The sequence below is a fragment of the Callionymus lyra genome, chromosome 4 (assembly GCF_982586985.1).
Source record: "Callionymus lyra chromosome 4, fCalLyr1.hap1.1, whole genome shotgun sequence".
Lineage (NCBI taxonomy): Eukaryota > Metazoa > Chordata > Actinopteri > Syngnathiformes > Callionymidae > Callionymus > Callionymus lyra.
This window is the reverse complement of record NC_141821.1, coordinates 28,770,639-28,792,105: the sequence shown is the minus strand read 5'-3', so window position 1 is coordinate 28,792,105 and position 21,467 is coordinate 28,770,639. Positions and strand designations below refer to the sequence as shown.

The 21,467-nt window shown below is 41.1% G+C and overlaps 1 protein-coding gene across 1 annotated transcript; it reads right to left on the bottom strand.

Moving 5' to 3' along the window:
* Positions 1 to 1,278: 1,278 nt before the first annotated feature.
* gal3st3 (galactose-3-O-sulfotransferase 3) lies at positions 1,279 to 21,467 on the bottom strand. The gene is made up of 3 exons (XM_087789573.1): positions 21,251 to 21,467; positions 4,954 to 5,055; positions 1,279 to 4,878 (listed from the first exon to the last, which is right to left on the bottom strand). The coding sequence occupies exons 2-3, from the start codon at positions 5,034 to 5,036 to the stop codon at positions 3,564 to 3,566; spliced, it is 1,398 nt and encodes a 465-aa protein (XP_087645699.1). The 5' UTR covers positions 5,037 to 5,055; positions 21,251 to 21,467; the 3' UTR covers positions 1,279 to 3,563.

The following is a 21,467-nucleotide window of genomic DNA, read 5'->3' as shown; positions in this document are numbered from 1 at the left end:
TGACTCAGAAACATCTGAAGACATTTTTATTCGTGCAGGCTTTTCCTTGATTTTCCTAAGACTCCTGTGTTATATACAGTGTTATCTTGATCTTTTTAGTATATGTTTTATTGAGTATGTTTTGATTGTTTAATCTTTGTGAAAATGTAGTTTTTAAATCTACTATTGTATTTTTCTTAGTCTTATCTCTTATCTGTAGATAAAGTCTATGCGCCTTTCCTTCGCCACACAAACCTTACTTTGTTGTAAAAGTCCACGTTATTCCCTTTAGTTTTAAAAGTCTCTCCGCCTCAATGGAGATGTGACTAAGTTTGTGGAAGTAGCGTGTTCCTCAAACTTTGCCTTTACACTGCGGTGAAATATAAGACCCTTACAAACATTAAACTTAAACTTTAATCTGTGAGCATTATATTGGTGACATTCAGAGATATGGTAACTGGCGTACGTCAATTGTATTTATCAACACAGTTTGTGATGGATTGCGCACTGAAAGGTATAGCAAAGACACTGCATTTTTTTTATACTAATTTGAAATATAATGGAATCAAAGGATGCAATTATTTTATTCTTGCATCATTACGATTAATAAAATTCCCTCTTAGTCCTGTAACTGGCTCTCTTCACTGGCTTCCAGTTTCTTTCAGGATCAACTTTAAAATTCTGGTTCTTACTTTCAGAGCTATTCATGGTCAGGCTCCTCCTTACATCACTGATCTGATCCAGCCTTACACCCCAGCTCGGTCTCTGAGGTCTGTGCATCAGAATCTACTTATGGTTCCTCGCACACGGCTCAGGACCAGAGGAGAGAAATCTTTTCAGGCTGTTGCTCCTAAGCTTTGGAACAATCTTCCTCTCTCTTTGCGCTTGATGGAGTCTACTGACTCCTTTAAGAAACATCTTAAGACGTTTCTATTTGTGCAGGCTTTTCCTTGAATTTCTCGAACTCCTGTGTTGTTCTCGGTGTTGTCTTGATCTTTGAAGTATGTACTGTTTTGAGTATTGTTTTGATTGTTAAAGCGCTTTGTGACCCTGGTCTCGAAAAGCGCTATATAAATATATATTACTTACTTACTTACTTACTGTAATACTTTAATGTATATATATATATATATATTAAAACAAAGTTTAGTCCAACCATATAAAGGACAAAGAAAGAGATGCCGGTTGTCTTTGCCTTTAAATAACTGTTATTGATCACATTTGAACACATTTGCATTGAAAACATAAAGGACACGGAAGAAAACTCACAGATTCATGGAAATTTTTCAAACTTTTATTTGCCACCTTCGTCTCCATGATTACAAAGATTTGGGCCCCTAGCTCTGATTGTCGCTAGCTAATTGTTCAGAGCCACATCAGCCGCTTTTTCACCCCGACAGCAGAAGAATACACTTCAGTCCATAAAAAACACTAGAATAAAAAAAACATGGATAAAAGCAGTGACTTTGGAGGGAAATATTGTCAAATATTTATGAAGCTTGAACTCTTGAAACATCTGATGCCACAGAAGAAACAGAGCAGGTAAATATTCTACTCGGAGAAAGTGATTCCAGTGATAAAACAATGTATTCCAACAAGCAATGAAGATGTATTGTCCTCAGAAATTAAATAAAATAAAAATAATTTAGAAAAGGCATCTGGTTTCTTACATTTATTTTCAAATAAATAATAATAACAAATAAATAGATAAAAGGGGAAGGAAATAATTGAACCACAAATTTGGAATTTAAGAACATATTATTTACTACTTTTGATAAATTGTTTACTTCCAGAATGACAAACACTTAAAATGAGAATTATTTGAGATGTCATTGATTCCATGATAATCACTCCATCGGTTGGCTATTTCAGGACAAACCGTGTTGAAGAAGAACAGGAAAAATTGTACTGCAGATTTTCATATTGTTTTTGCCTTGAGTTCACACCCTGTCGCTTTTCAAATTACCAGGATGTTAATTTGGATAGAAAAACAGACTTTCTCACATTTGTTACCTTCGATTTTGTGAAAGTTCCCAGCAAGAAGTGCTTCAAGAAAAAAAAAGCTGCAGGGCCAATTTAAAAGAAAAGCCAATTATTCAAAAATGTGAATTCTCAGCTCAAACCTCCAGGCAGCTGCTTTTCTATTTTCCTATTAGTTGTTTTGACAGGTGGCAGGAGTTTAAGTGCTTTTCATTATTGTGGCTGACTGTGCGTCAACCACAAAATGGTTCTGTGCTGGAAACACTTAAGCACACTCCGGCTGAACATCCATTTTAAAGCAGCTACACTTGTTTCAGTGTGGGATTGAGAAACGGTGGCTGTGTCTTGCATTATGTAAACTATGTATGGGATGAATAATTAACGCCGTCGTCACATGTCTCGCTCCATCTGTGCTGCCTTCGGTAAAGCTCAGAGAGGAAGATGTATGGGATGCGACGAGGACGCGCCGCGCTATCCAGTGATTAGTTCAGAGATCAGGAAAAATACAGTAGCAAGACTTTTCAAGTCTCAATAATAAATAATACATAGCTTAATAAATCTCACAGACATATATCTGCTGTGGTTGCCATGACAACGCGGCTGCAAATTGAACCAGGAGACATCCAAATCAAACGGCCCCTCTGAGTTCGCAGGGCCCCCGCTGGGAGATTAAAAACCTAAATGACACATTAAATACTGGGGTCTGTGTCAGAGCTGAGACAAGTGGAGACATTTTAGGATCCCAGCCAGCCCGCTGACCCTTCAGTGCGTCTGCTTTTAGCTTCACATCAACCTGGCAGAAACAAAGCGTCATCCTCTTTGTCTTTGTTTGAAAAGTTGCTGGTAAGCTGCTCTTTTTTTGAACACCAAACATCACACAGAAATTATTGCAACTAACTCGACTTTCACAAATCTTCACACGAAGTTAGACGGATGCTTAATATTCCCCCGACTTCAAGTCCATTTGAGACTCAGAAAGCAGGAGGTGGTGGATGTCAGATAAGATCCAGAGGCAAAAAGAGGAGGAGATTGTACAAGGCCGCCTGAGTTAGGACCTGGAAAGGAACGCTGGACTGTGCTGCTGAAGTCGTTTCTCATAGTTGATCAAACCATGTCCAAGTTGCTCGAATTTAGGTAACATTTGTTCACGAGTAAGGGGGCAGAGCAAGAGAGGAACCGATGAAAGTCAGTAACGTGATAACATGCCACTGTGGCGCACACAAAGCGCACTCTGTGCCTCACAATAGGCACCACATCGCATTGAGTCATCACGAACAGATCTGCTTCAAAGTTTCCATACAAGTCCTCCAACCACAGCAGTTTGGTGTGCAAAGGTGCACCTTAAGATCCAGTGTAGAGTTCTCCTACTCTAGTGTCAGTCAGGCCCAGCACGGTATCACCAGAGGGGCAGGAGATTCAAGTTCATGTCCAGGTGCTCACAGGCCTGTATTTCTACCCCAAAGCACTGACTCCAGAACAACCCAATCTTTGTCGGCAGAAAGGCCTCCCTTGATCCAGTCACAGATAAACGCTTAAGTCTGTAGGCTCAGGACCAGCAGAACAATGCAGCAATGGGCACTCATTAGACGGTGAAGGCTGATTCTCTAGGTCAGGGACTGTTGTAATCTCTGGCTGAACTTTGTCGACCTATTTCCAGAAACATTCATTGAGGTGGCGGAGGGTTTTGTCCCGTACATGGGACCGGAGGAAGTGGAGGGAGACTGGCTCCGGTGCATGGGTGGGTGCCGGGGTAGGCCTGTGCGTATTAGCTGCTGTGGGGGATGTGACTGCAGTAGTCGCATTTGATGAAATTGTCTATAGCGTATTGATTGGGAGCGTAGAAGGACCCGTGTGTACTGTACCTCTGGCATTATAAGTTTTAGGCAGAGTTCTTGGGCAATAGCTGAGAAGCCATGGCTGAGATTTGCCGGGAGCTCGTAGCCTAGAATGTCCACTTTACCACTGGGCTGCCAGGGACGGAGGTCTTTGTTTTTTATCTGTGCAGCCGAACGGAGCAGTGGCAACCGCCCACCAAAGCAGCTCTTCATCAGCCTCTCCTGAGACTGTCTGAGATGCCGGACCTCCTTGGCAACATAACCGAGACCAAGAGCCGTTAACTGTTTCCACAGCGAGGCGTTAAAGTGGTCATAGAGTCGTGCGTCTAAGGAATTCCAAGCTCTGATTTTACCGGGTAGGCCAGGAGTCAGGTTTTTCTTTGAGTTTGGCATCCGCATGTTTAGCTTTACATACAAGATGTCATCCAGGTCCCAGGAGAGAAGATGGCGGAGCAGAACCAACGACTCATCAAAGTACTCAGCGATCATAACCAGTGAAAAGACATGATCCACTTCTGCGACAAAATTCTTTGCGTACTCTACATCTGCCGCAGGACGATCCTTGTCTCCACCTAGGTCAAAGGTTAAGGTATTGCGTGCATACATTGAGTCTTTCTCCTCTGGTCGATAGTAGCGCCACGGCTCCTCCAAAAACGCCTCCAAGGAGCCGTTTGGAACTCGCTTAAAGCTCTGGCAGTACTGGTTGTAGTAGCTGAACAAAGACTCGAACATGGACGCGGGTTCTCTTAAGATCGTCACGTATATGGTATCATTAGACATGAGACGCTGCAGGTCCGGCTTGTAAAAGCGCATGTGGCTGGCGACGATATTTGGCGGCAGAGTGTGCGGGTGGACGTAGTGTGAGCTGAAGGTGAGAGGATAGCAGAACTGGTGGCCGCAGGCTGGAACCGGAAGAGCCACAGTCAGGTTGTTGCGTTCTGCGAATCGAAACAACAAGTTCTGCATGGTGGTGCTGGCCGTCTTGTGTGTCTTAAGGAAGGCCACGTTGGTGTGCTTGGGTTTTGGGATTGAAGAGGCGTGGGAGCGGAGGCCACAGCATCTTGGGTAAAAGGCCTCCATAGTCCTGAGGAGAGAACCAGAAAAAGGGTGGATTAATTAAAGTTATTTAGAACTTAACTACGGAGTAACAACAACTCACCAGCTGAAGTGGCCCCCATGATGTAACAGAAGACTGACGGTACTGACGGCAACAAAGATTAGGAATATCTTCTTCTGCCACATGTTGAGACGTTCACGGACACTGAGGAAGGCAGAGAGAAGAAGTGTGAGCTACTTCTGGCACAAACGGCACAGAGGAGTGTGAGAATGAGGGCAGGTGTAATGAGACAGCAACACTGTGGATGACGAGCACGGAACGACTGGGAAAATGGGCGACAGGGAATTACGGAAGAAGAGATCAGAATGAGACGCTGAAGAGGGTGATGAGGAAGCAGGAATGAGCGGAGATACAGAAGGACAAATGTAAGTTTAAAAAAAGGACGTTCGCTTCAGGTCTAAAATTTGTTCCACATTAGCCTGACATTGGCACATAAAGAACAATTCCCTTATTACCTCCTGCAGCTCTAACAGTCGCCACCAAGGTGACACAATATCTGTCACGTGACCCTGCACAGATGTCCATTAGGAGTGCAAGTGGTGACACAAGAGGCACCTTGAGCCCCTCTTAGCACAAGCCCTCCCTGACAGCAACTCTCAGTGTCACCCGAACCCTTTCAAACCCGGGAAAGAATCCAAACTAGTGTGGCATCTGGCTTTGCATTACAATGGCAATATGGCTCTCCTTGATCACTGTCTTCTTACCATCTGCACAGAGCTCATCTCTTGGAATAGGGCCATCACACGTTGCACACATCGGAGACCTTGTTACCTTGTTTTTTAATGACTACCATTTATTCCCATCCTGACAAGGTGGATGGGTGAATGTCGCTTATCCCGGCGCTCATTAGGTGACCGACATTGAATTGTGTTGACAAGTCGACTGAAGGGCAGGGAAGGAGGCGCAGCAACTCCATCATAGAAACCACATACAAATCAATTTTACCGATTAACGTCAGTTCAAACCACATGATGCAGACCCTTTTGTTAACAAGGGGTCTGGGACAATATAGTTAGGAACAGTGTTCATGACACCCAGAGAGAAAATAAACCGTGAAAATATGAGGTTAACTATTAACAAAATCTGTGAGTGGTCCTTTAATATACTGTATACTTCAGACCCACAGCTATATATTAGCTGTTGTTTTTAGCTTTTAGCTACTGTGCTAGCCAGTTTTGGTCGGCCATCTTCGGACCCACAAATCTAACTGACGCCTGAATAAAATCAAAATGTTCACGCATTTTTGCAAGTCACTTTGACCTGTAACGTAATCTCCAGTTGGCTTGTTTCAACCCTCTTGATTCTTCCGGCTCCGTGTTGCCAATAACAATGTAATAACAAGTATAGAATTTAGTGGCACAACACAACAAGTTGTGAAGCTTTTTAATCGAAGGAATGATCGGTAATCCGGTGAGTCTCACAATAAAGTTGTAGGCACAATATTAATGTCGCTTACCGTTGCAGCTCTGAAACGTTTGAGCAGCTGCGAGTGTGCTACTTCAGTGGTTGGACTCAGCGGGAATGTCGACGCACACGAGCAGGCAGGCGCTCACTACGCCCAAATTTGACACCAGTCACTAACATAGTTAAACCTGAAAACCATATAATGGAACTTGTCTTTAGAAGAGAGAAAGTGTAGTAACATTGGTGATGAAAAATCCTCTCGCGTCTGCCTCATCTAATTACTGCGATCGTCTATAAGGATGTGGATGTTTGTCACAAGTAAATCAATTTTCCTCCTGACTGTCAGAGCGGTTTGCTTCTATTAAAATCCACAGCAACTTGCATGCACTTTGATTATTCATCACATTAAAATGGTGAGTCTGTCACAGTCACTGTTATGTTTGTATCATCCCTCGCCTCCCATCACCGTCGCTTTACAGTCAATCACTCCCACAGCAAGAGAAATTAAAAATTCATGCTATGACATTCTCAGTGCTGAGATACTTTTCTGTCGTCTGCATTTGCATTTCTTCTTCCAGCGATAAGCCTGGCTTCATACATAGAACAACTCTTGAAAGGGTTTTTTGAAGAGGAATTTTAGAGTGTCTGCCATTCAGGATTTCTATAGTTTTAAGGTTAAATATTATATATTTTGTATTATTTGTTCTTGTACGTACATAATTACATTTAAATAAAACTATATCAAACTGTTAAATAAACAAGTTGTATTTGAGGAAATTCACACAGATTTTTTCAGACTGTTTTTATTTTTTAGGTTGCTCTTACTTGCTTCCTGCTCAGGGCAAAATGGTGACCTGACCTGAACTTTCTTGCTCGGAGAATGTCACTTGTTATCTGCAGGTTGGGGTCATTATACAGACAGTTTCCAACCGAAACACGGGGCAGCAGTAATGAGACGTGGTCACCACATTGAAGTCAGACTGTGTTATGTGTGTGATGGAAAATCAGGTGTCACTAGGAGTTCATAAGGGAGGGATTTAAGGGGCTCTGACAAGGATGGAGAGTATGAATCCCCCTCTCTGCTCCACAGTGGTGCTCATGAGCAAGAGATAACTCGAGAGAGAAATCAATGCTGCTGTGGTGTAGTGGAAATGAAAATGAGCCAGGAGGTGAGATTTGTAATAACTGAGAAGCTTAACCGAGAACTCGGTTGGCTCTTGCCATTGAAATCTAGATGTTCTGATAGGAGACATCAAACGACTGCGGGAAATGTTTGCTCCTTCACGGCAAATCATGTGGTCACACTTCACCACAGTGTCGACTCCCCTGCAGTCAATACATCAAATTGTAATGAGCTGGTGAGTGTGGTTTAATCACATGACCACAATAGATCCTTTTATTCTCTGCATGTTTTAAGCTTTTTTTTAGCAGGGATTTATGGCACGGGGCCAATTTGAAATATTCACATGAGTGGAAACGCTGCATATTTCTTAATTGCAGTCGGCTTCAATCGTTTGTAATCATTCATACAAAAAAATAAATGACGCAGTTACTGTAAATCAGAGTCTGAATATTTTATTGCCACTGTTGTAAACTGTGAATGCCTCTACATATGACAAATGAACGCAAACACAGCATGGGTGGTTCTGGCTATTAGTGGGCGATAAGAAAAAGATTGGGACTAAATGAGCCATAGATGTGGGGCGTGTTACATTCCAACATAAATAAACCGGAAACATTCTTGTTTGGATTTCCTAAAATTGAAGAACTAAAAGGTCTTTCAATGATAGATAGATAAAACTTTCAATCTATTTATCGATGAAAGGCCTTAATATAAACACAAACGATTATGGTTATTTATCCTTTCACTGGAGGATGCAAGACATTAACATCAGACAAAACTAAATCTCTCCAGTACGTTTGCAGTTGCATCTGTGCCATCGTATAACATACATTATCTTACAAGGCGATGTTTTACTCCTATACAATAACATTTATATCCAATCAGCTTCAGTTTCATGTTGTTTTTGTTCATGTTTAAAGGTGCGGGGGAAGTTGTCATTGACCTCCGCTATAATCTCTGCCTTAATAATCACCCCAAAGTTCATTAAAACTCTCTCTGTTCAAGCTATCTATATTCAATTCAGTTAGTTTTTTATATGTTTTCCATTGTAGTCTTTTACTTATTATATCATTAGCTTACAGTTTAACCTTTACTTATTAAAACATTGTCTTGTCCTGTTTCCTTCATTTCTTGCTAACTGCTCATATTAACATCTTAATTAATCTCTGAGAACATGAATATGTTTTACAGTAAATAATAAAATACAAAATTAAACACTTTAAAACTTCTATTTTTTTTCTTCTGTTGCACATGTTTTGAAATATCAAAAAATGTGGCCTGTAATCATGTTAAAATCAATTTTTTTGTAATGTTTTTAAGTGATATCAAGCTTAACCTTAAGTTCAATCTTACAATGTGACGTTCCACCATAAGTCAGTCGCAGAGAGATAATAAAACTTGTCACAAGGACAACAAACAGTTTAGACACAAACAAAGCCATTTAATTTAGACAGATGTTCATCATACACACTCCAGATGTTTGTGTACCCCCCACACACACTCGCACTATGGGCCTAATGAGCGTATGTAGGTGGCTTCGCGCTCAACCCTCTAGGGCGACAACAGCAGCTGCTTCTCCTGATGATCCTGTCATATGTACTGAGCTCATATGACGACCTCTGACCTCTCCTCTGGGATTTTAATCACTTGCGCCACTGCTTGAAACATACAATTTAAAAACCACAATAACTACATGACCTATTCAAAACAGTCACAACAAGTACACCACACGTTCAGTCCTGTCTGAAGAGTTTAAATAAATGTTATTTTTATTTGACTGTAGAAATCTCTGTCGCTGTTAAGTAAAATGAATTGAATAGATAGATATAAATCAAATGAAAGAGTCTCTAAAGTAATCCATTTGCGATGACATTTAATTGCGAGTAGCAAAAGCCATTAAATAAGTATTTTTTTTATGTTTAATATTCCGCCTTTGTATTCCAGCCAGTTCCTGCAGTGTGACACAAAAGTAGGTAAAAGTCCTGCTGTGTGTCATCAGATGGGATCACAGACTCTTGACCTCGAGCTCTGACCAGTTAGGTTTGAGCCCTGTGAGGATCCAAAGTGATCAGATCTTCTTATTATCGTTTTTGATCTTCAGTCGCTCTGGTTTATTTCCAAGGTGTGAACTTTGTGGTTTGTGCGGGGAGAAGGAGGAAGATGAAGAAAAAAAAAAAGAAAAAAAAGCAGCAACTGAGCTGGTAGTTGTTTCAGAAACAGCTGACGCTGACATTCGTTCGGCTTCTATCACCCACAGCTGCGACCCAGTTGCTGCTCCAGGACAGGAGCCTTCTTTATAAGGATAATGCTACAGTGGTGTGACACAAGTGGCTGGACTTTGCCTAGACTTAGCAGTGGTCTACCTATACTTTTGGTTGCTCCTGCTCTTCGTGTGACTCCTCAACCCTCAAGTGTCCACTTAACTTAAGTAACAACGTAGATAAAACTATTCAAACCAATTCAACCGATTCAAGGTCCAGAGATGACTAGTCGTGATTACTGTTATCTCTTTTTAATGTCCTTCATTCACCTTTTAGTGAAGTTTTATTTATATTGTAATTTATTCTCTACCTCTATAACGCAGCAGAATTATCGATGGGACCTTCCACAGGGAACCCATTAATTGAAAGAAATGCAAACACTTGGAATATTGATTATAAACCAAGAATAAAAAACACAAGTAGGTGGAAAAACAAGCCAAATGAAGCATAAGGCATTAGAAGATGAAATCATAGAAATAAATAAACTTCTATTTTATGTTTTTTTCGGGGGGAAACTCCTCTATGACAACAGTAGTAAAAAAACAACTGAAAGAAACATTAATGTTGAAAAAGACATTAATGTGCAGATTGAACCACTTATGGTTTGACACCTCATAAGAATCTCACTTTGCAAGGTTTTGTGCTCATCTGTCCTCCACACAGGAACACACTGTGCTCTCTGAATCCTGCACACACACACACACACGGAACACACACATCTGTCACAGAGAACGCCAGTCCACTCAGTCTCGACAAGACAGATTAGTCACAATTTTACTTTTCATTTTGTGTCATTGCTTATGACCTGTTGGTGACTATTATTGCTTGAGTTGTTACGTAGATCTTAAAATCATGTGTTCTTTGTCTGGTGTCTGAAATACAGACATAGTTCCGTGTCAATCACTTTCAGGCAGATATATTTAATAATAGATGTTCTGATAATTCAATCGCTCTTGAATCAATATGAGCAAATAGGGGTTACCGGTTTGTTGAACGACTGATGCTCACCACAACAAGACTTCAGCATCGTTCCAATGATCAACTTAAAGCCAAAATATAAACCCATGAGGCAGAATGTCATTTTTTTATTATTGTCTCAGGTGAGGCAAGAGCCTTTATGCAGAAGAAGAGCACAGACCAAAGTGTACCTCTCTGTGAAACAAGGCCTGACTTCAACCATGCAAAAACTTCTCTTTTATCCGCCCCCCCACGGCCTCAATCTACTCCTCATTACTACAATTGAAACTGCACCTCAGTGACTTGGAACGCCTCCATCACTCTGCCCTTCTGCCTCGACTCCAACGGTCCACCGGGAGTGACCCTTTGTTTCTGCTGGTCCACCAAGTTCCTGGACACGAGAGGCCACGCCTCAGCGACATGCCTGTTGCCCGTTTTTATTGTGTGGCGGGAGGCGTGTTCAGATTATTACTTGTCTGCAGCATGTTTAGAAGGAGAGGGAGGAAACGTAACCGGCGATGAGAGTAAAACAGAGCGAGTGAAAAGCAGACGTAGAGGACGACGAGGGATTATGAAAGGAGGTTTAAGACTAATCGAGTGAACAGAACCAACATTAGGCTCATTGACGAAATCCTTTTAGATCATTTCTTGTTTGCGAGAGCCGCAGGATAATGGAGACTGAAAATATATGGACCACACATTGTTCCCTCTGGCGAAGTCAAACGACAAGCACATCCTCTGCCCTGGGTTTTGGTGTAAACACACTTGTACAGTTGGAGTCCTGAAGGAGGATGTGCTTTGTTCCCTCCAAGACACTTGAGTTATAATCGCAGGAAGAAAAGTTGACGCCAAGGATCCGCCGTGGCAGTGTTCAGTGACACATCCTAGTTTTGATTTCATATGATACAAGAACCAGAGCTGAAGCTGCTTTCCTGTGTTTCTCATGGAGACGATCCTGTTTTCCACTCGGACTTGCACGGGATAAAACATCTGAAATGTAGAAGACGTTCACACAACTCTACAGTCACACATATATGCCACATAATGAGCAGGGCATAAGGAAGCTCTAGCCATGTCAGAAAACAAACCCAGGGCTATAACTAGGCAGCAGCACATCATCCCCGTCAGTAACAAACCAACAGTCCGTGGCACAACATGCACCGTTCCAAAGTATGTCTTCCTGCCACCCTCAGATCTGGCAGAGGAAATTAAATCAGATAAATAAATACATTCTTAAAGCAGCACTCCGTCTTCACTATGTAAATGTGCCTGGGCGACCCGCCCGCTCACCACATGACCACCCAACTGCTTCAAAGCAGGGGGTCTTAGATGGCACTTGCATTTATTTCTATCGTGGCTCAGCACTCTTTAAAGCCTCCAGGAAAGAAAAACCAACACGAGGTTCTGCACATTCTGACTTAGCTCTTAAGTAAATGCTGAAATGTGTAAAATTGTGTATATAGTTTGATCTATTATTGGGTTTACAGATTCAAATACTTTATAACAATATATATATATATATATTTATATAAAAAAATCAGTTTTAAAAACCTTTCTTAAAAAAGCTGGTTTTCAACTACTTTGCCTGTTTTAATGAAGCATGTACGGTTTCACTCCCGGATCCTTATCTTGTATCTCTTGATTTTGGGCACATTCTGCATTCCAGCAGAGGTTTTTTACTGAACCATGACGTTTGTTTTCAAGGATTTTACATGTTCTAGTTCCTGCACTAAATGAACTTGTAGATCTGGATTTGTTAGAGAAGTTGCCTCTTCGAATACCTTTGTTTCTGCCCAAAGATCCCACTTGGATTATATAAAACCAAAATTATTTTACCCTTTAAAGTAAAATCATCTCAACAAAGTGCAGTGAACACGAGATCCAAAGCAGTGACCAGTTATGCTTTACAAAAATACCCAAGTGCAAATTCCACTTTCTTTCTAGAAATGTTCCTGTCGCCATTGTCGGAATAAAAAGCAACTCACTTTATCTCAAATCAGATGTTTCCATAATGAACAATTGTGGCACTTCCAGAAATCTTGCCAAGCAGGGGCAGGAGCCCGGCCTCACTGTTAGTTTGCTTGGAACACTATTGATACATATCGTATACAAGCACTGACAACGACAACTTAATGGCTTTAGAAACAGCAAAAGGAGATTTTTTTCTGTTTCAGAAAGGTGTAAATTAGGTGAAAAGATGAGGGAGTTTATTTGAGTAATTTGCTTCACACAAATTGGTTGTAATATTTTTAATCATGTCACCTCAATGTATCATCATCAATTTAATCATTAATAACCAGTGATGGTAGCTCACGTCAAATAGAGTTACATATTCATTCACAGTCTCTAACTGGATCTCATTTAGCAGCACAGGGCTGTAAACAGAACGTGACATTAGACTTCCTTCTGATTTCTAGAGGCACAATTTAGTTTCGTGTCAAAACACATTATTGTCCTTCTCCATCTTGTGCCATTAGGAAAAGTCTGGGAGGCACAAACATTCATCCAATTTCCAACTATTGTCAATTCCTCTGCTCTAACTTTGTCTTGGATTTAGTTAGCGCTTACGATTAATGCTCGCTGTGAAACCGCCTGTTGACACACTCATCTTTATTATTGTGAAGTGTGTGCTTCAGAAAATGATATTTTTTCTATTTCACGATACTTTGGGCCCCAATAACTTCCATGATGACCCAGACCGTGCCCCTGAGCCTTGTGACTGTTAGAAGTGAACTTGACCTTCACAATCTTGGGGTAACCATAGCGCGTTAATCTAATCTTTATTTGTTTACGATTGCTACACGCCCCTCTGTCTGCTTACCTGCTGATCCCTGAACTGAACCATGTTAGCTCCGCGGCGGCGTCTCTGGCTTTGCCGATACGACAAACACTAATGATCCTAAAACACTCTGCACAAGCTCCAATAAGCGCGATCGATGGAGTTCAGATCAATATAACTGCTCTCTGTTAGTGGAAATCTCTGCGGCAATTTGAAAACCTTTCAAAGAGAGATGGGGGGTGGGGGGGGTGTCCTCATTCACACCTAATTATTTCTGGGTCAAACGGCCTTAATTGCTTCTCTGGTTTGTTGATGATCACGCTGGCTAATAAATAACCAATATTAACCTGGTAATTGTTGAGAGGTAATTGAAGAATTTAAGTAAGTATTCAGGTCCTCGCGCGTGAAAGAGAGGACTCATTATTGAGAGGAAATAAGGCTCGAGAAGGTCTGGCTCTGATTAAATCTGGCAAATATAAAGGGGCCACGCTCGCCTGCAGCTAATATCAATAATAGAAACATATATTGAATAAGGGAATAGGGGCTTTCTGTAGAGTTGGAGCTTAACTTGAGAGTCAATTCTTATTGTACGTTTCCAATCCTCTACTGGGGAGCAGCAAACAAATGCAATTTATTTCTTCTCTTAAAGCTTAAGTACCAATCGGTGAAATCGATGAGCAAGATGTATCTAGAAAGAAAGAATGCGCTACAGAACACTTCCTCACAGCTGTTAGATTCAGAATGAAAACATAATTCTTCTCTGTCTCTCTCAGGAAAGTTGATGAAGGAAACAGAACAACAGCATCATAGCCCAACACTGATGCCGTTACGTCGGTGCAGTTGCAGGTGATGCTCTAGAATTTCGAAGAGTCTGTGTCAGAGAATTTCAAAAGATTTCTCTGTATAGAGATGAACACATCCAACAACCAAAGACTGACCCTGACTACTAGTAACTTCTCAGAATCCATCAAAAAGAACTGATTTAATGAGTCAGTCGTTTTGTTACTTGATGCCACAGAAATACTGTTAGATTTGTATATTTGTAAACTTACCACTACTACAATAACCACCAATCATTTTAATTTAAAGACGGGATTCATAGGGACGAGTCAGTCATTTGGCCCTTAATAGCGGCTATTGTCCAGTTTCACAACATACTGAAAATTAACAAGCTACAAAAGAAACCGACTATTTGTATCTGTGTCCGTGCACAACATTTTTTTAAGGTTTAAAAAAGTTTTATTACACATTGCTGGTTGATATTTGAAAAATGCCGCTTTTTTTTTTCCTTCACTGTAACTGCAGGAAGCTCCGTAATGGGGTTCTACAGTCTTGAGCATCTCCATGAGTCAAATTGCTAAAGCTTTAAAGGGCAACTAATGTGAAAGTCCAACTTTCCTGACTCACTCACATGTTTCAAAAAGTCTTCCTCTCCATGATGATATTTTGAAGTTATCACTTTATAAAGTTCTCCCCCGTCTGAAATCTCAGCAAACGAGAGGTTACGAGAGCGAAGCCCATTATGATGTAATGATGGCTTCACTCCTTCTCCAGCCCACTTTGTTTATACAATGACTCCCTTGGAGGTGAAGATTTCCAGGATTGATGACATGCGGTGACAAACCTCTATACTTGACCAATCACAGCAGAGTGGGTTTGGTTATGATAAACAAGATTGTATGTTTATGTTTCAGAGGGCGGGGCTTAAACACATTTTCTAATGTAAATATTTAAATGAAAAGAGAGTTTTGTACAAACAGACACATACTGATGAGTACAATAGAGTCCAACATCTATTTAAGACACACTTAAATCTACACATTAGTTTAAGTTCTCTGAGTGTGGGTGAAGAACTTTAGTGTACGTGCACCTCTGAGTCCAGATGAAGCAGCTCAGCTTTGCTAGACAATTTATTTCATCTCCCCAATGCTTGGGTAATTCACACAGCACTGGACTGCAAGAAGCACATTTATAAATAGTTGATCTGGGGAAAGAAAATGTTGTGCCCAACGATATTACAACTGTGAATATGGGCCAGCTCTGTTGACGCAGCCCTCTGTGGCCATTTGTTCCAGCCAGCAATGAAAAGTACTGACCACAAATAACTCAAATGTCCTCACATGTTCGCCATTGTAATCTGCACCTGTCGCCCCCTCAATTGGATTAAACAAAGTTGCTGTAATGACCCCGATAAGAAGCCAGCAGCCAGAAGACAGATTAATTAAGGGGTCGTTGTGGAACCCCCGGAGGTGAGGGGCTTTCTGAACCGTTGCACTGCTCAGAGGCACAGCTTTAATATGGACACACTCTCAGTGCACCTGAGTGAAAGTGATAGTTGGACTCAGACTTCATCAGCTTCTCCGGGCTTAAATGTGTCCTTTTTCAAGCTTGACGTATCCTTTGCATCTTTTTTGGAGACTTTCACGTTGAATAAATTAATAGTAATGAAAGAATAAAATTGAAATTCTTATTTGGTTTGCAAGCAGAGCGAGTTGTGAAGGCAGGACACGATTATTTACTTATTTTCAAAGAGGCAGAAGAGTTTTTTGAATTGTCTCTACTTACCTGTGGTCCTTTAAGGTGCATTCATAACCCCACGAGTGTATGTCACGCAACAAAATTGTAAATGTTTTATTTCGCAATCACTACTAGAGAAACAATGGGTAGTTTGTTCATTTAACCAAGAAGCTCCTGCGACGCAGGTGCTGAAGTGTGATATTGAGTTAATAGGATCTGGTTACTGGATTATACCGTGAGGCAGATACTATAGATAACGTAACCAGGGGCTCGTTGTTACACGGTGAGTTGATAGCAGTGTGTCCTTGCTCTGTGGGACGGTTGGCTTTAGTTGTGGCGTATATTGTGAAAGATAAACTTCGAAAAGGAGCTTTCTGTTTTCCCTGGAACCGCGGGAACATTAGGACTGTGTGTCGGACAATTTGTCAGAAATACTTTAGCACATATGGCGGATTAAACATTTTCAGCGTAGTTTCTAATTACCGAAATAACTGCCAGACTAGCATCACTCGTCATCGAAGCAAGCAATCCTATTACAGTGACATAGAAATACTTTAATCTGATGATGACATTTGTGGACGCAGATGTTGCTTTCAACGTCCGGCCAGTTGTGGTAGCATTAGTATTATTAGCTTACTTTTCATTTCACCTTTTTTTTTGTACTCCGGCTGAGATTCACATTCAATATACTTTTATTAGTACTAGGAACGATAATACTATGGAGAGTCTTGTGGAGAGTTGCTTGTATTTCGAAACATGACACAACTTATTGGACCAAAACCACCAGAGAAAAACCTTTCGGTAGAATCTTCCCAGAGTAAGTAAGTGACGAGGCATCTTTTGGATAAGAGAAAACAAAACGGATGAATTTAAGTTTATTATAAGATCAAAACTGTCACTCTATTTATTATATTGGATTTATCTTAATCCTGCTTAGATCCTCTCCAGATCTCAGCTTCTATATTCCTGATGATTCGGGATGATGGTGACGTGCACCATCACTTAAAATCTTTAATTAATTATTCATCTTGTTGGAACAGAAAGGCCAACCGGAGATTTTGCTCTCGTAATCGTCCTGCAGGGCCGACGTTAATCCGGGGTCCGCGGAAATCTGGCCGCCTGACATCCACTGGTACACAGATGAAATATTCGCGCCAGCTCGGTGGACGAGGGCCCAAAGCCCGACAAAAATCCTCGTCCATCTGTCACAAGCATGGCTGACATGCCAGCCGACTAACAGCCATTTTCCAGGTTGAGCTCAAACGCTCTTCTGTTTTTTATCCTCTCAAAAGATCTCAGAGACCCTTACACTCCGTTGACATTGTCGGCCAACAATGGTAAGTCCGCTAACTCACCGCTGACGTTCAAATGTGGAAAATCGGCTTTAACCTGCATTATCTGATGAATCGAAGCGCCCTGGCGTCCGTCTGCATTGCTCTTATTACACAATGAGCAGCGGTCGCTAATGCATCAAAGTGTATTTGTTTAGCTCAGCGTGTTTTTCTCAGCAGCTTTGGTCGCACAAAAAATAGCTTTCTACTTTGTTCGGAGGGGATTTTTTGAGTGAATGTATATTTCAACGGTCACAGCGATGTGTTGGTTAACAAGGAACGCTGCGGTCACACAGACACACAAATATACATCTAAATATAAAGAGGTCTGCGCACACACAGGCACGTTGTGTTCTATGTGGTGAGAAGTAAAGCCCACAAGTAAATTTTTAATCACAAGCACTCTAATCAGCTCATCTTAAACACCACTCAAGACCGTCACTAATGCCCATTTGGAAGATCCCCTGATCCTCGCTCGGATACTCACAAACCTCCAAGTGACAGAAAAACACTCTCACATAAGACCCTTCTTCGTTTGATTTCTGCCTTTAGCAATCAAATCTACTGATGATTTATTCAAGGCCGCACATCAATAATACATCATCGTAATCATTTTCGCTTGGTTGCTCTTGTATTACCTCCAAATGTCCACGTTGTCGTAGAGTGCTGGAGACTGCACATGACCATGTCGACTGGACTACACAAGTATGCCACTAAAAGTGAAACGACAAGGTTGAAATTCTAGCTTGGACATGTAGGGTATCTCCAGAACCATCTCTTGAGCTTCTATTTTCCTTTTAATATACCCTTTAATGGTTGGTTTAGTAGTGATAAGTCATGACTCCCATATTCTTGACGACCCAATGGTGAGTCTGTTAGTGTCCATGTGACCATCAAACCATCAGTACTAAGAGAGTTTAGGTTGTTGGGAAGATGAAACCAGAATCTGACACAAGATCCTTTCTTACCATGTTGTAAGAAATCTGCTAATTTTATGATATTGCACTTCAACTTTTCTGACTCTGGGGTGAACCAGAAATATTTTTTTTTAATCTTACTTAAATGTGTTCATCCTGCTGCCTCTTGTTGATAAAAAACATCATGCTTTTTTTTTAACAACATCTATTTTAACAAACATATGTTGAGCCTTTATATTATATTCATATGATTGATTATTCATTTAGCTCCTGGCAAACGTACATCACAAAGAAAAAAATTGTCAAGACAGGCGGATTATTATTTTCTATTCAAGATTTTTTTTTTTTGTTAAATCAATGAGTCTGATTTTGTTTTATTTGCTGAATTAGGATCATCACAGGTCCAGAAGTTAAACCCCTACCACAGTAACTATCTTTTTGATGTTGTTTAAATATTCCATTATAAGTAAAAAATAAAAAAAAAAGGCTTTAAAACACTATGTTAGTGATAAGACATAGTGTGATATAACAAGCAGGCGGCTAAATATCAAGAATTGTTTCAATCATATGGTTTTGTTGCTTTGACTCTGTGCAAATCATATTTTCTTTTAAACACAGGAACCTATAGAATCTTCATGACATTTCATTTGTCTATGAACCCCCAACTTAGAAGTGTGTCTAATGGAGAATCATTACTGTGGAAAAGATTTATCCCTGACAAGCTAGAAAAACACTTGCTGCGCTTCGTTTCCTTTCATCTCCGGCAGAAGCTGGCCACTGTTTGCTTTGGAATCATAGCTACAACATTCATATAAAGACTTTCTCTGAAGTGACAAGAATAGAGAAATATTTTCCTCAGTTGATTAACAACGTTCAAAATGAGTCTGATCTCATATTAACGAGTTCATGTTCACTTTACTTTCCCACACACAAAAGGAGTCTCTTATATAATATAAAAAGCATGTATAAATAAGACTTAAATGTGACGCACATGAAGTACAGTGGATTCCTAAGTCAGCGCTGCATTATCCAAACTTGTGTCTAAGTATTTCTGCTTCCCGAGGAAATGTAAACAGACATTTCTTGGCTCTGGGTCTGAAGGATTACCATCTTCGGGGACAGCAGCCCCAGTTGTATATCACCAGAGAACAATTACATAAATAGACTCTTCTCCTAAAGCGACAGCCATAAAGAACACTCCTGTGATGACCAAAACAGGGAATCTGAACCAACGCATCACATTTAACCATATTGACTATTGACTACTATCCTTTTGTCTTTGTCACCCGTGTGTGTGTGTGTGTGATTTACAAGTGTGTGTTCCTCTCCCCAGTCGCCTCTATTGTAATTCGCTGCATTGCTATTCTCCAAACAGAACACATTCATCACTCAGTCCTGGTCTTTCTTGAGGACGTGCCAGAGACCGAGAAGCTTTTCAGCCCGAGCTTGTAAACGACCTGCGGCAAAAGGTTTTATTAAGTCTCTGAGACGCCCGACGAGGGACAATCTCAGAGCCACACACACAGATGACACGCTGGAACTGAACACATGACACACACCGCAACAGATCATTCATTTTTTCAACTCTGTCTGTGCACGTCGGGGTGGCGACAATATTAACATCCTCAGCCAGTTAACACCATAAATCATTTATTTCAACTTTGTTGATTTAATCACTAAGGAAAACTGAATAAATGTAAGCTGTGTATTGTTGCATTGTATTGTTTTGTGTTCCCTAAATGATTTATTTAGTATTTGTGTTTTGACTCTTATTAAAGTAATGTACATTTATTTTAAATATTTAATTTGGTTTCTTTTACTTTTATTGCTGCTTTTAACAATATCCTTAAAACACTTTTATTCTGTGACTTTCTGGATGAGCTGTTTTCACGGTTTTCTTCCAATTGAGGTCAAAACGGATCTTAAAAGAAGCTGTTGTTTGTCACTTTCCATCAGAATAGGGTTAAGAATGCAGGAGGTCACTCATCCGGCTCATCCCAATGACGTTAGCATAGCCATCCTCAAATGACTTTCTTCAAATCGGTGGCAAATACATTAATATCACAATCTTCACGGCGAACGATGACCTAGGACGGGGTCATCTGTATTTGCTGAAAATAACAACTCCAAGTCGCTGACAACAATCTTGTACCCTCTGGATATGAACAAGTTCAATTTTGTACAAACAATATATGACTTGTTTCTTGCTTTCCAAGGCTTCGAGGAAAATAACACTGTCTTAAGATTGTTGGGTTTGTTTTAAATATAGCTCATCACACAATGTTCACCTCACCACTTGAATTCCAACTGTTATAATGTAAATCCTAACTTTAGATTTAGATTTTATTTGATCCAGATATATCACCTCATATCAAGAGATAGATGTCAGTTGTATTTTAACAATTTATAGAAATTATAGAAATAGAAAATGTGACTTATGTGACTTGACCTCATTGTTTTCCACTTGATTTTCATTTTCAACTTTCGTTTTCCATTCTGCTGCTTGTCGTCTGTTTTTCCCAAACCCGAGAGTGACAAAGCAAGGATGAGAAGATCCAGTTGAATGAGAAGATCCAGTTGAATGAGAGCCTTGTGTGAGTCGCAGCTGAGCGAGTATTAATCCTTCACTTCATCTTCTTCATCCACTTTCATTCATTCACCAGCGACTGTGTCCACACACTCACACCGAGTGACCCGAGGAATCCATCACCCGGACAGCCTTCACGAGACGACACACACCCCTTCTTCTCCTTCTTATTCTTCTTCTCCTTCTTCTTCTCCTCATCCACGTCTCGCAGCCGCCTCTGGTCAGAGATCACCCCCCGGGTGAGATGCGCCCACAGACCCCATTAGATTCTAAGGGGGTCGCGCCGCGCACACGCCGGTGGTGTGTCGTCCACGCACGCGAAAGGAGAGCGTGTCACCCCCGCTCGCCCGCGCGCCACAGGACCGTTATTGTTCCCCATCATGGATCTCCCATAAAAACACGCACCCGCCCCGGACCCTGAACGCGTCGCCGAGGATGGAAGAAAAACACAAAGCGAACGCACCTTTGGTCATCCCATAGACGGCGGTGGTGGTCAGATCCCGGTCAGCCTCCCTGTGTTCTCTTCTTCTTCTTCTTCTTCTTCTTCTGTGCTTCAAATGACGCCCGCAGCCTCCCTCCGTCTCCTGCTCCTCGCCTGCATGTGTCTTGTGTTCTGCTGTGTTGTGATTGTTGTTCAGTGAAGCAGCCGAGGTGCTGCTGTCTGTCTCAGCTCTACGAGC

Excerpts from the sequence above, each read along its gene's own strand:
- gal3st3 (XM_087789573.1), bottom strand. The coding sequence starts at position 5,036 with ATGTGGCAGAAGAAGATATTCCTAATCTTTGTTGCCGTCAGTACCGTC. Across the intron at positions 4,879-4,953 it reads CATGGGGGCCACTTCAGCTG|GACTATGGAGGCCTTTTACC; the intron begins GTGAGTTGTTGT and ends TTCTCTCCTCAG.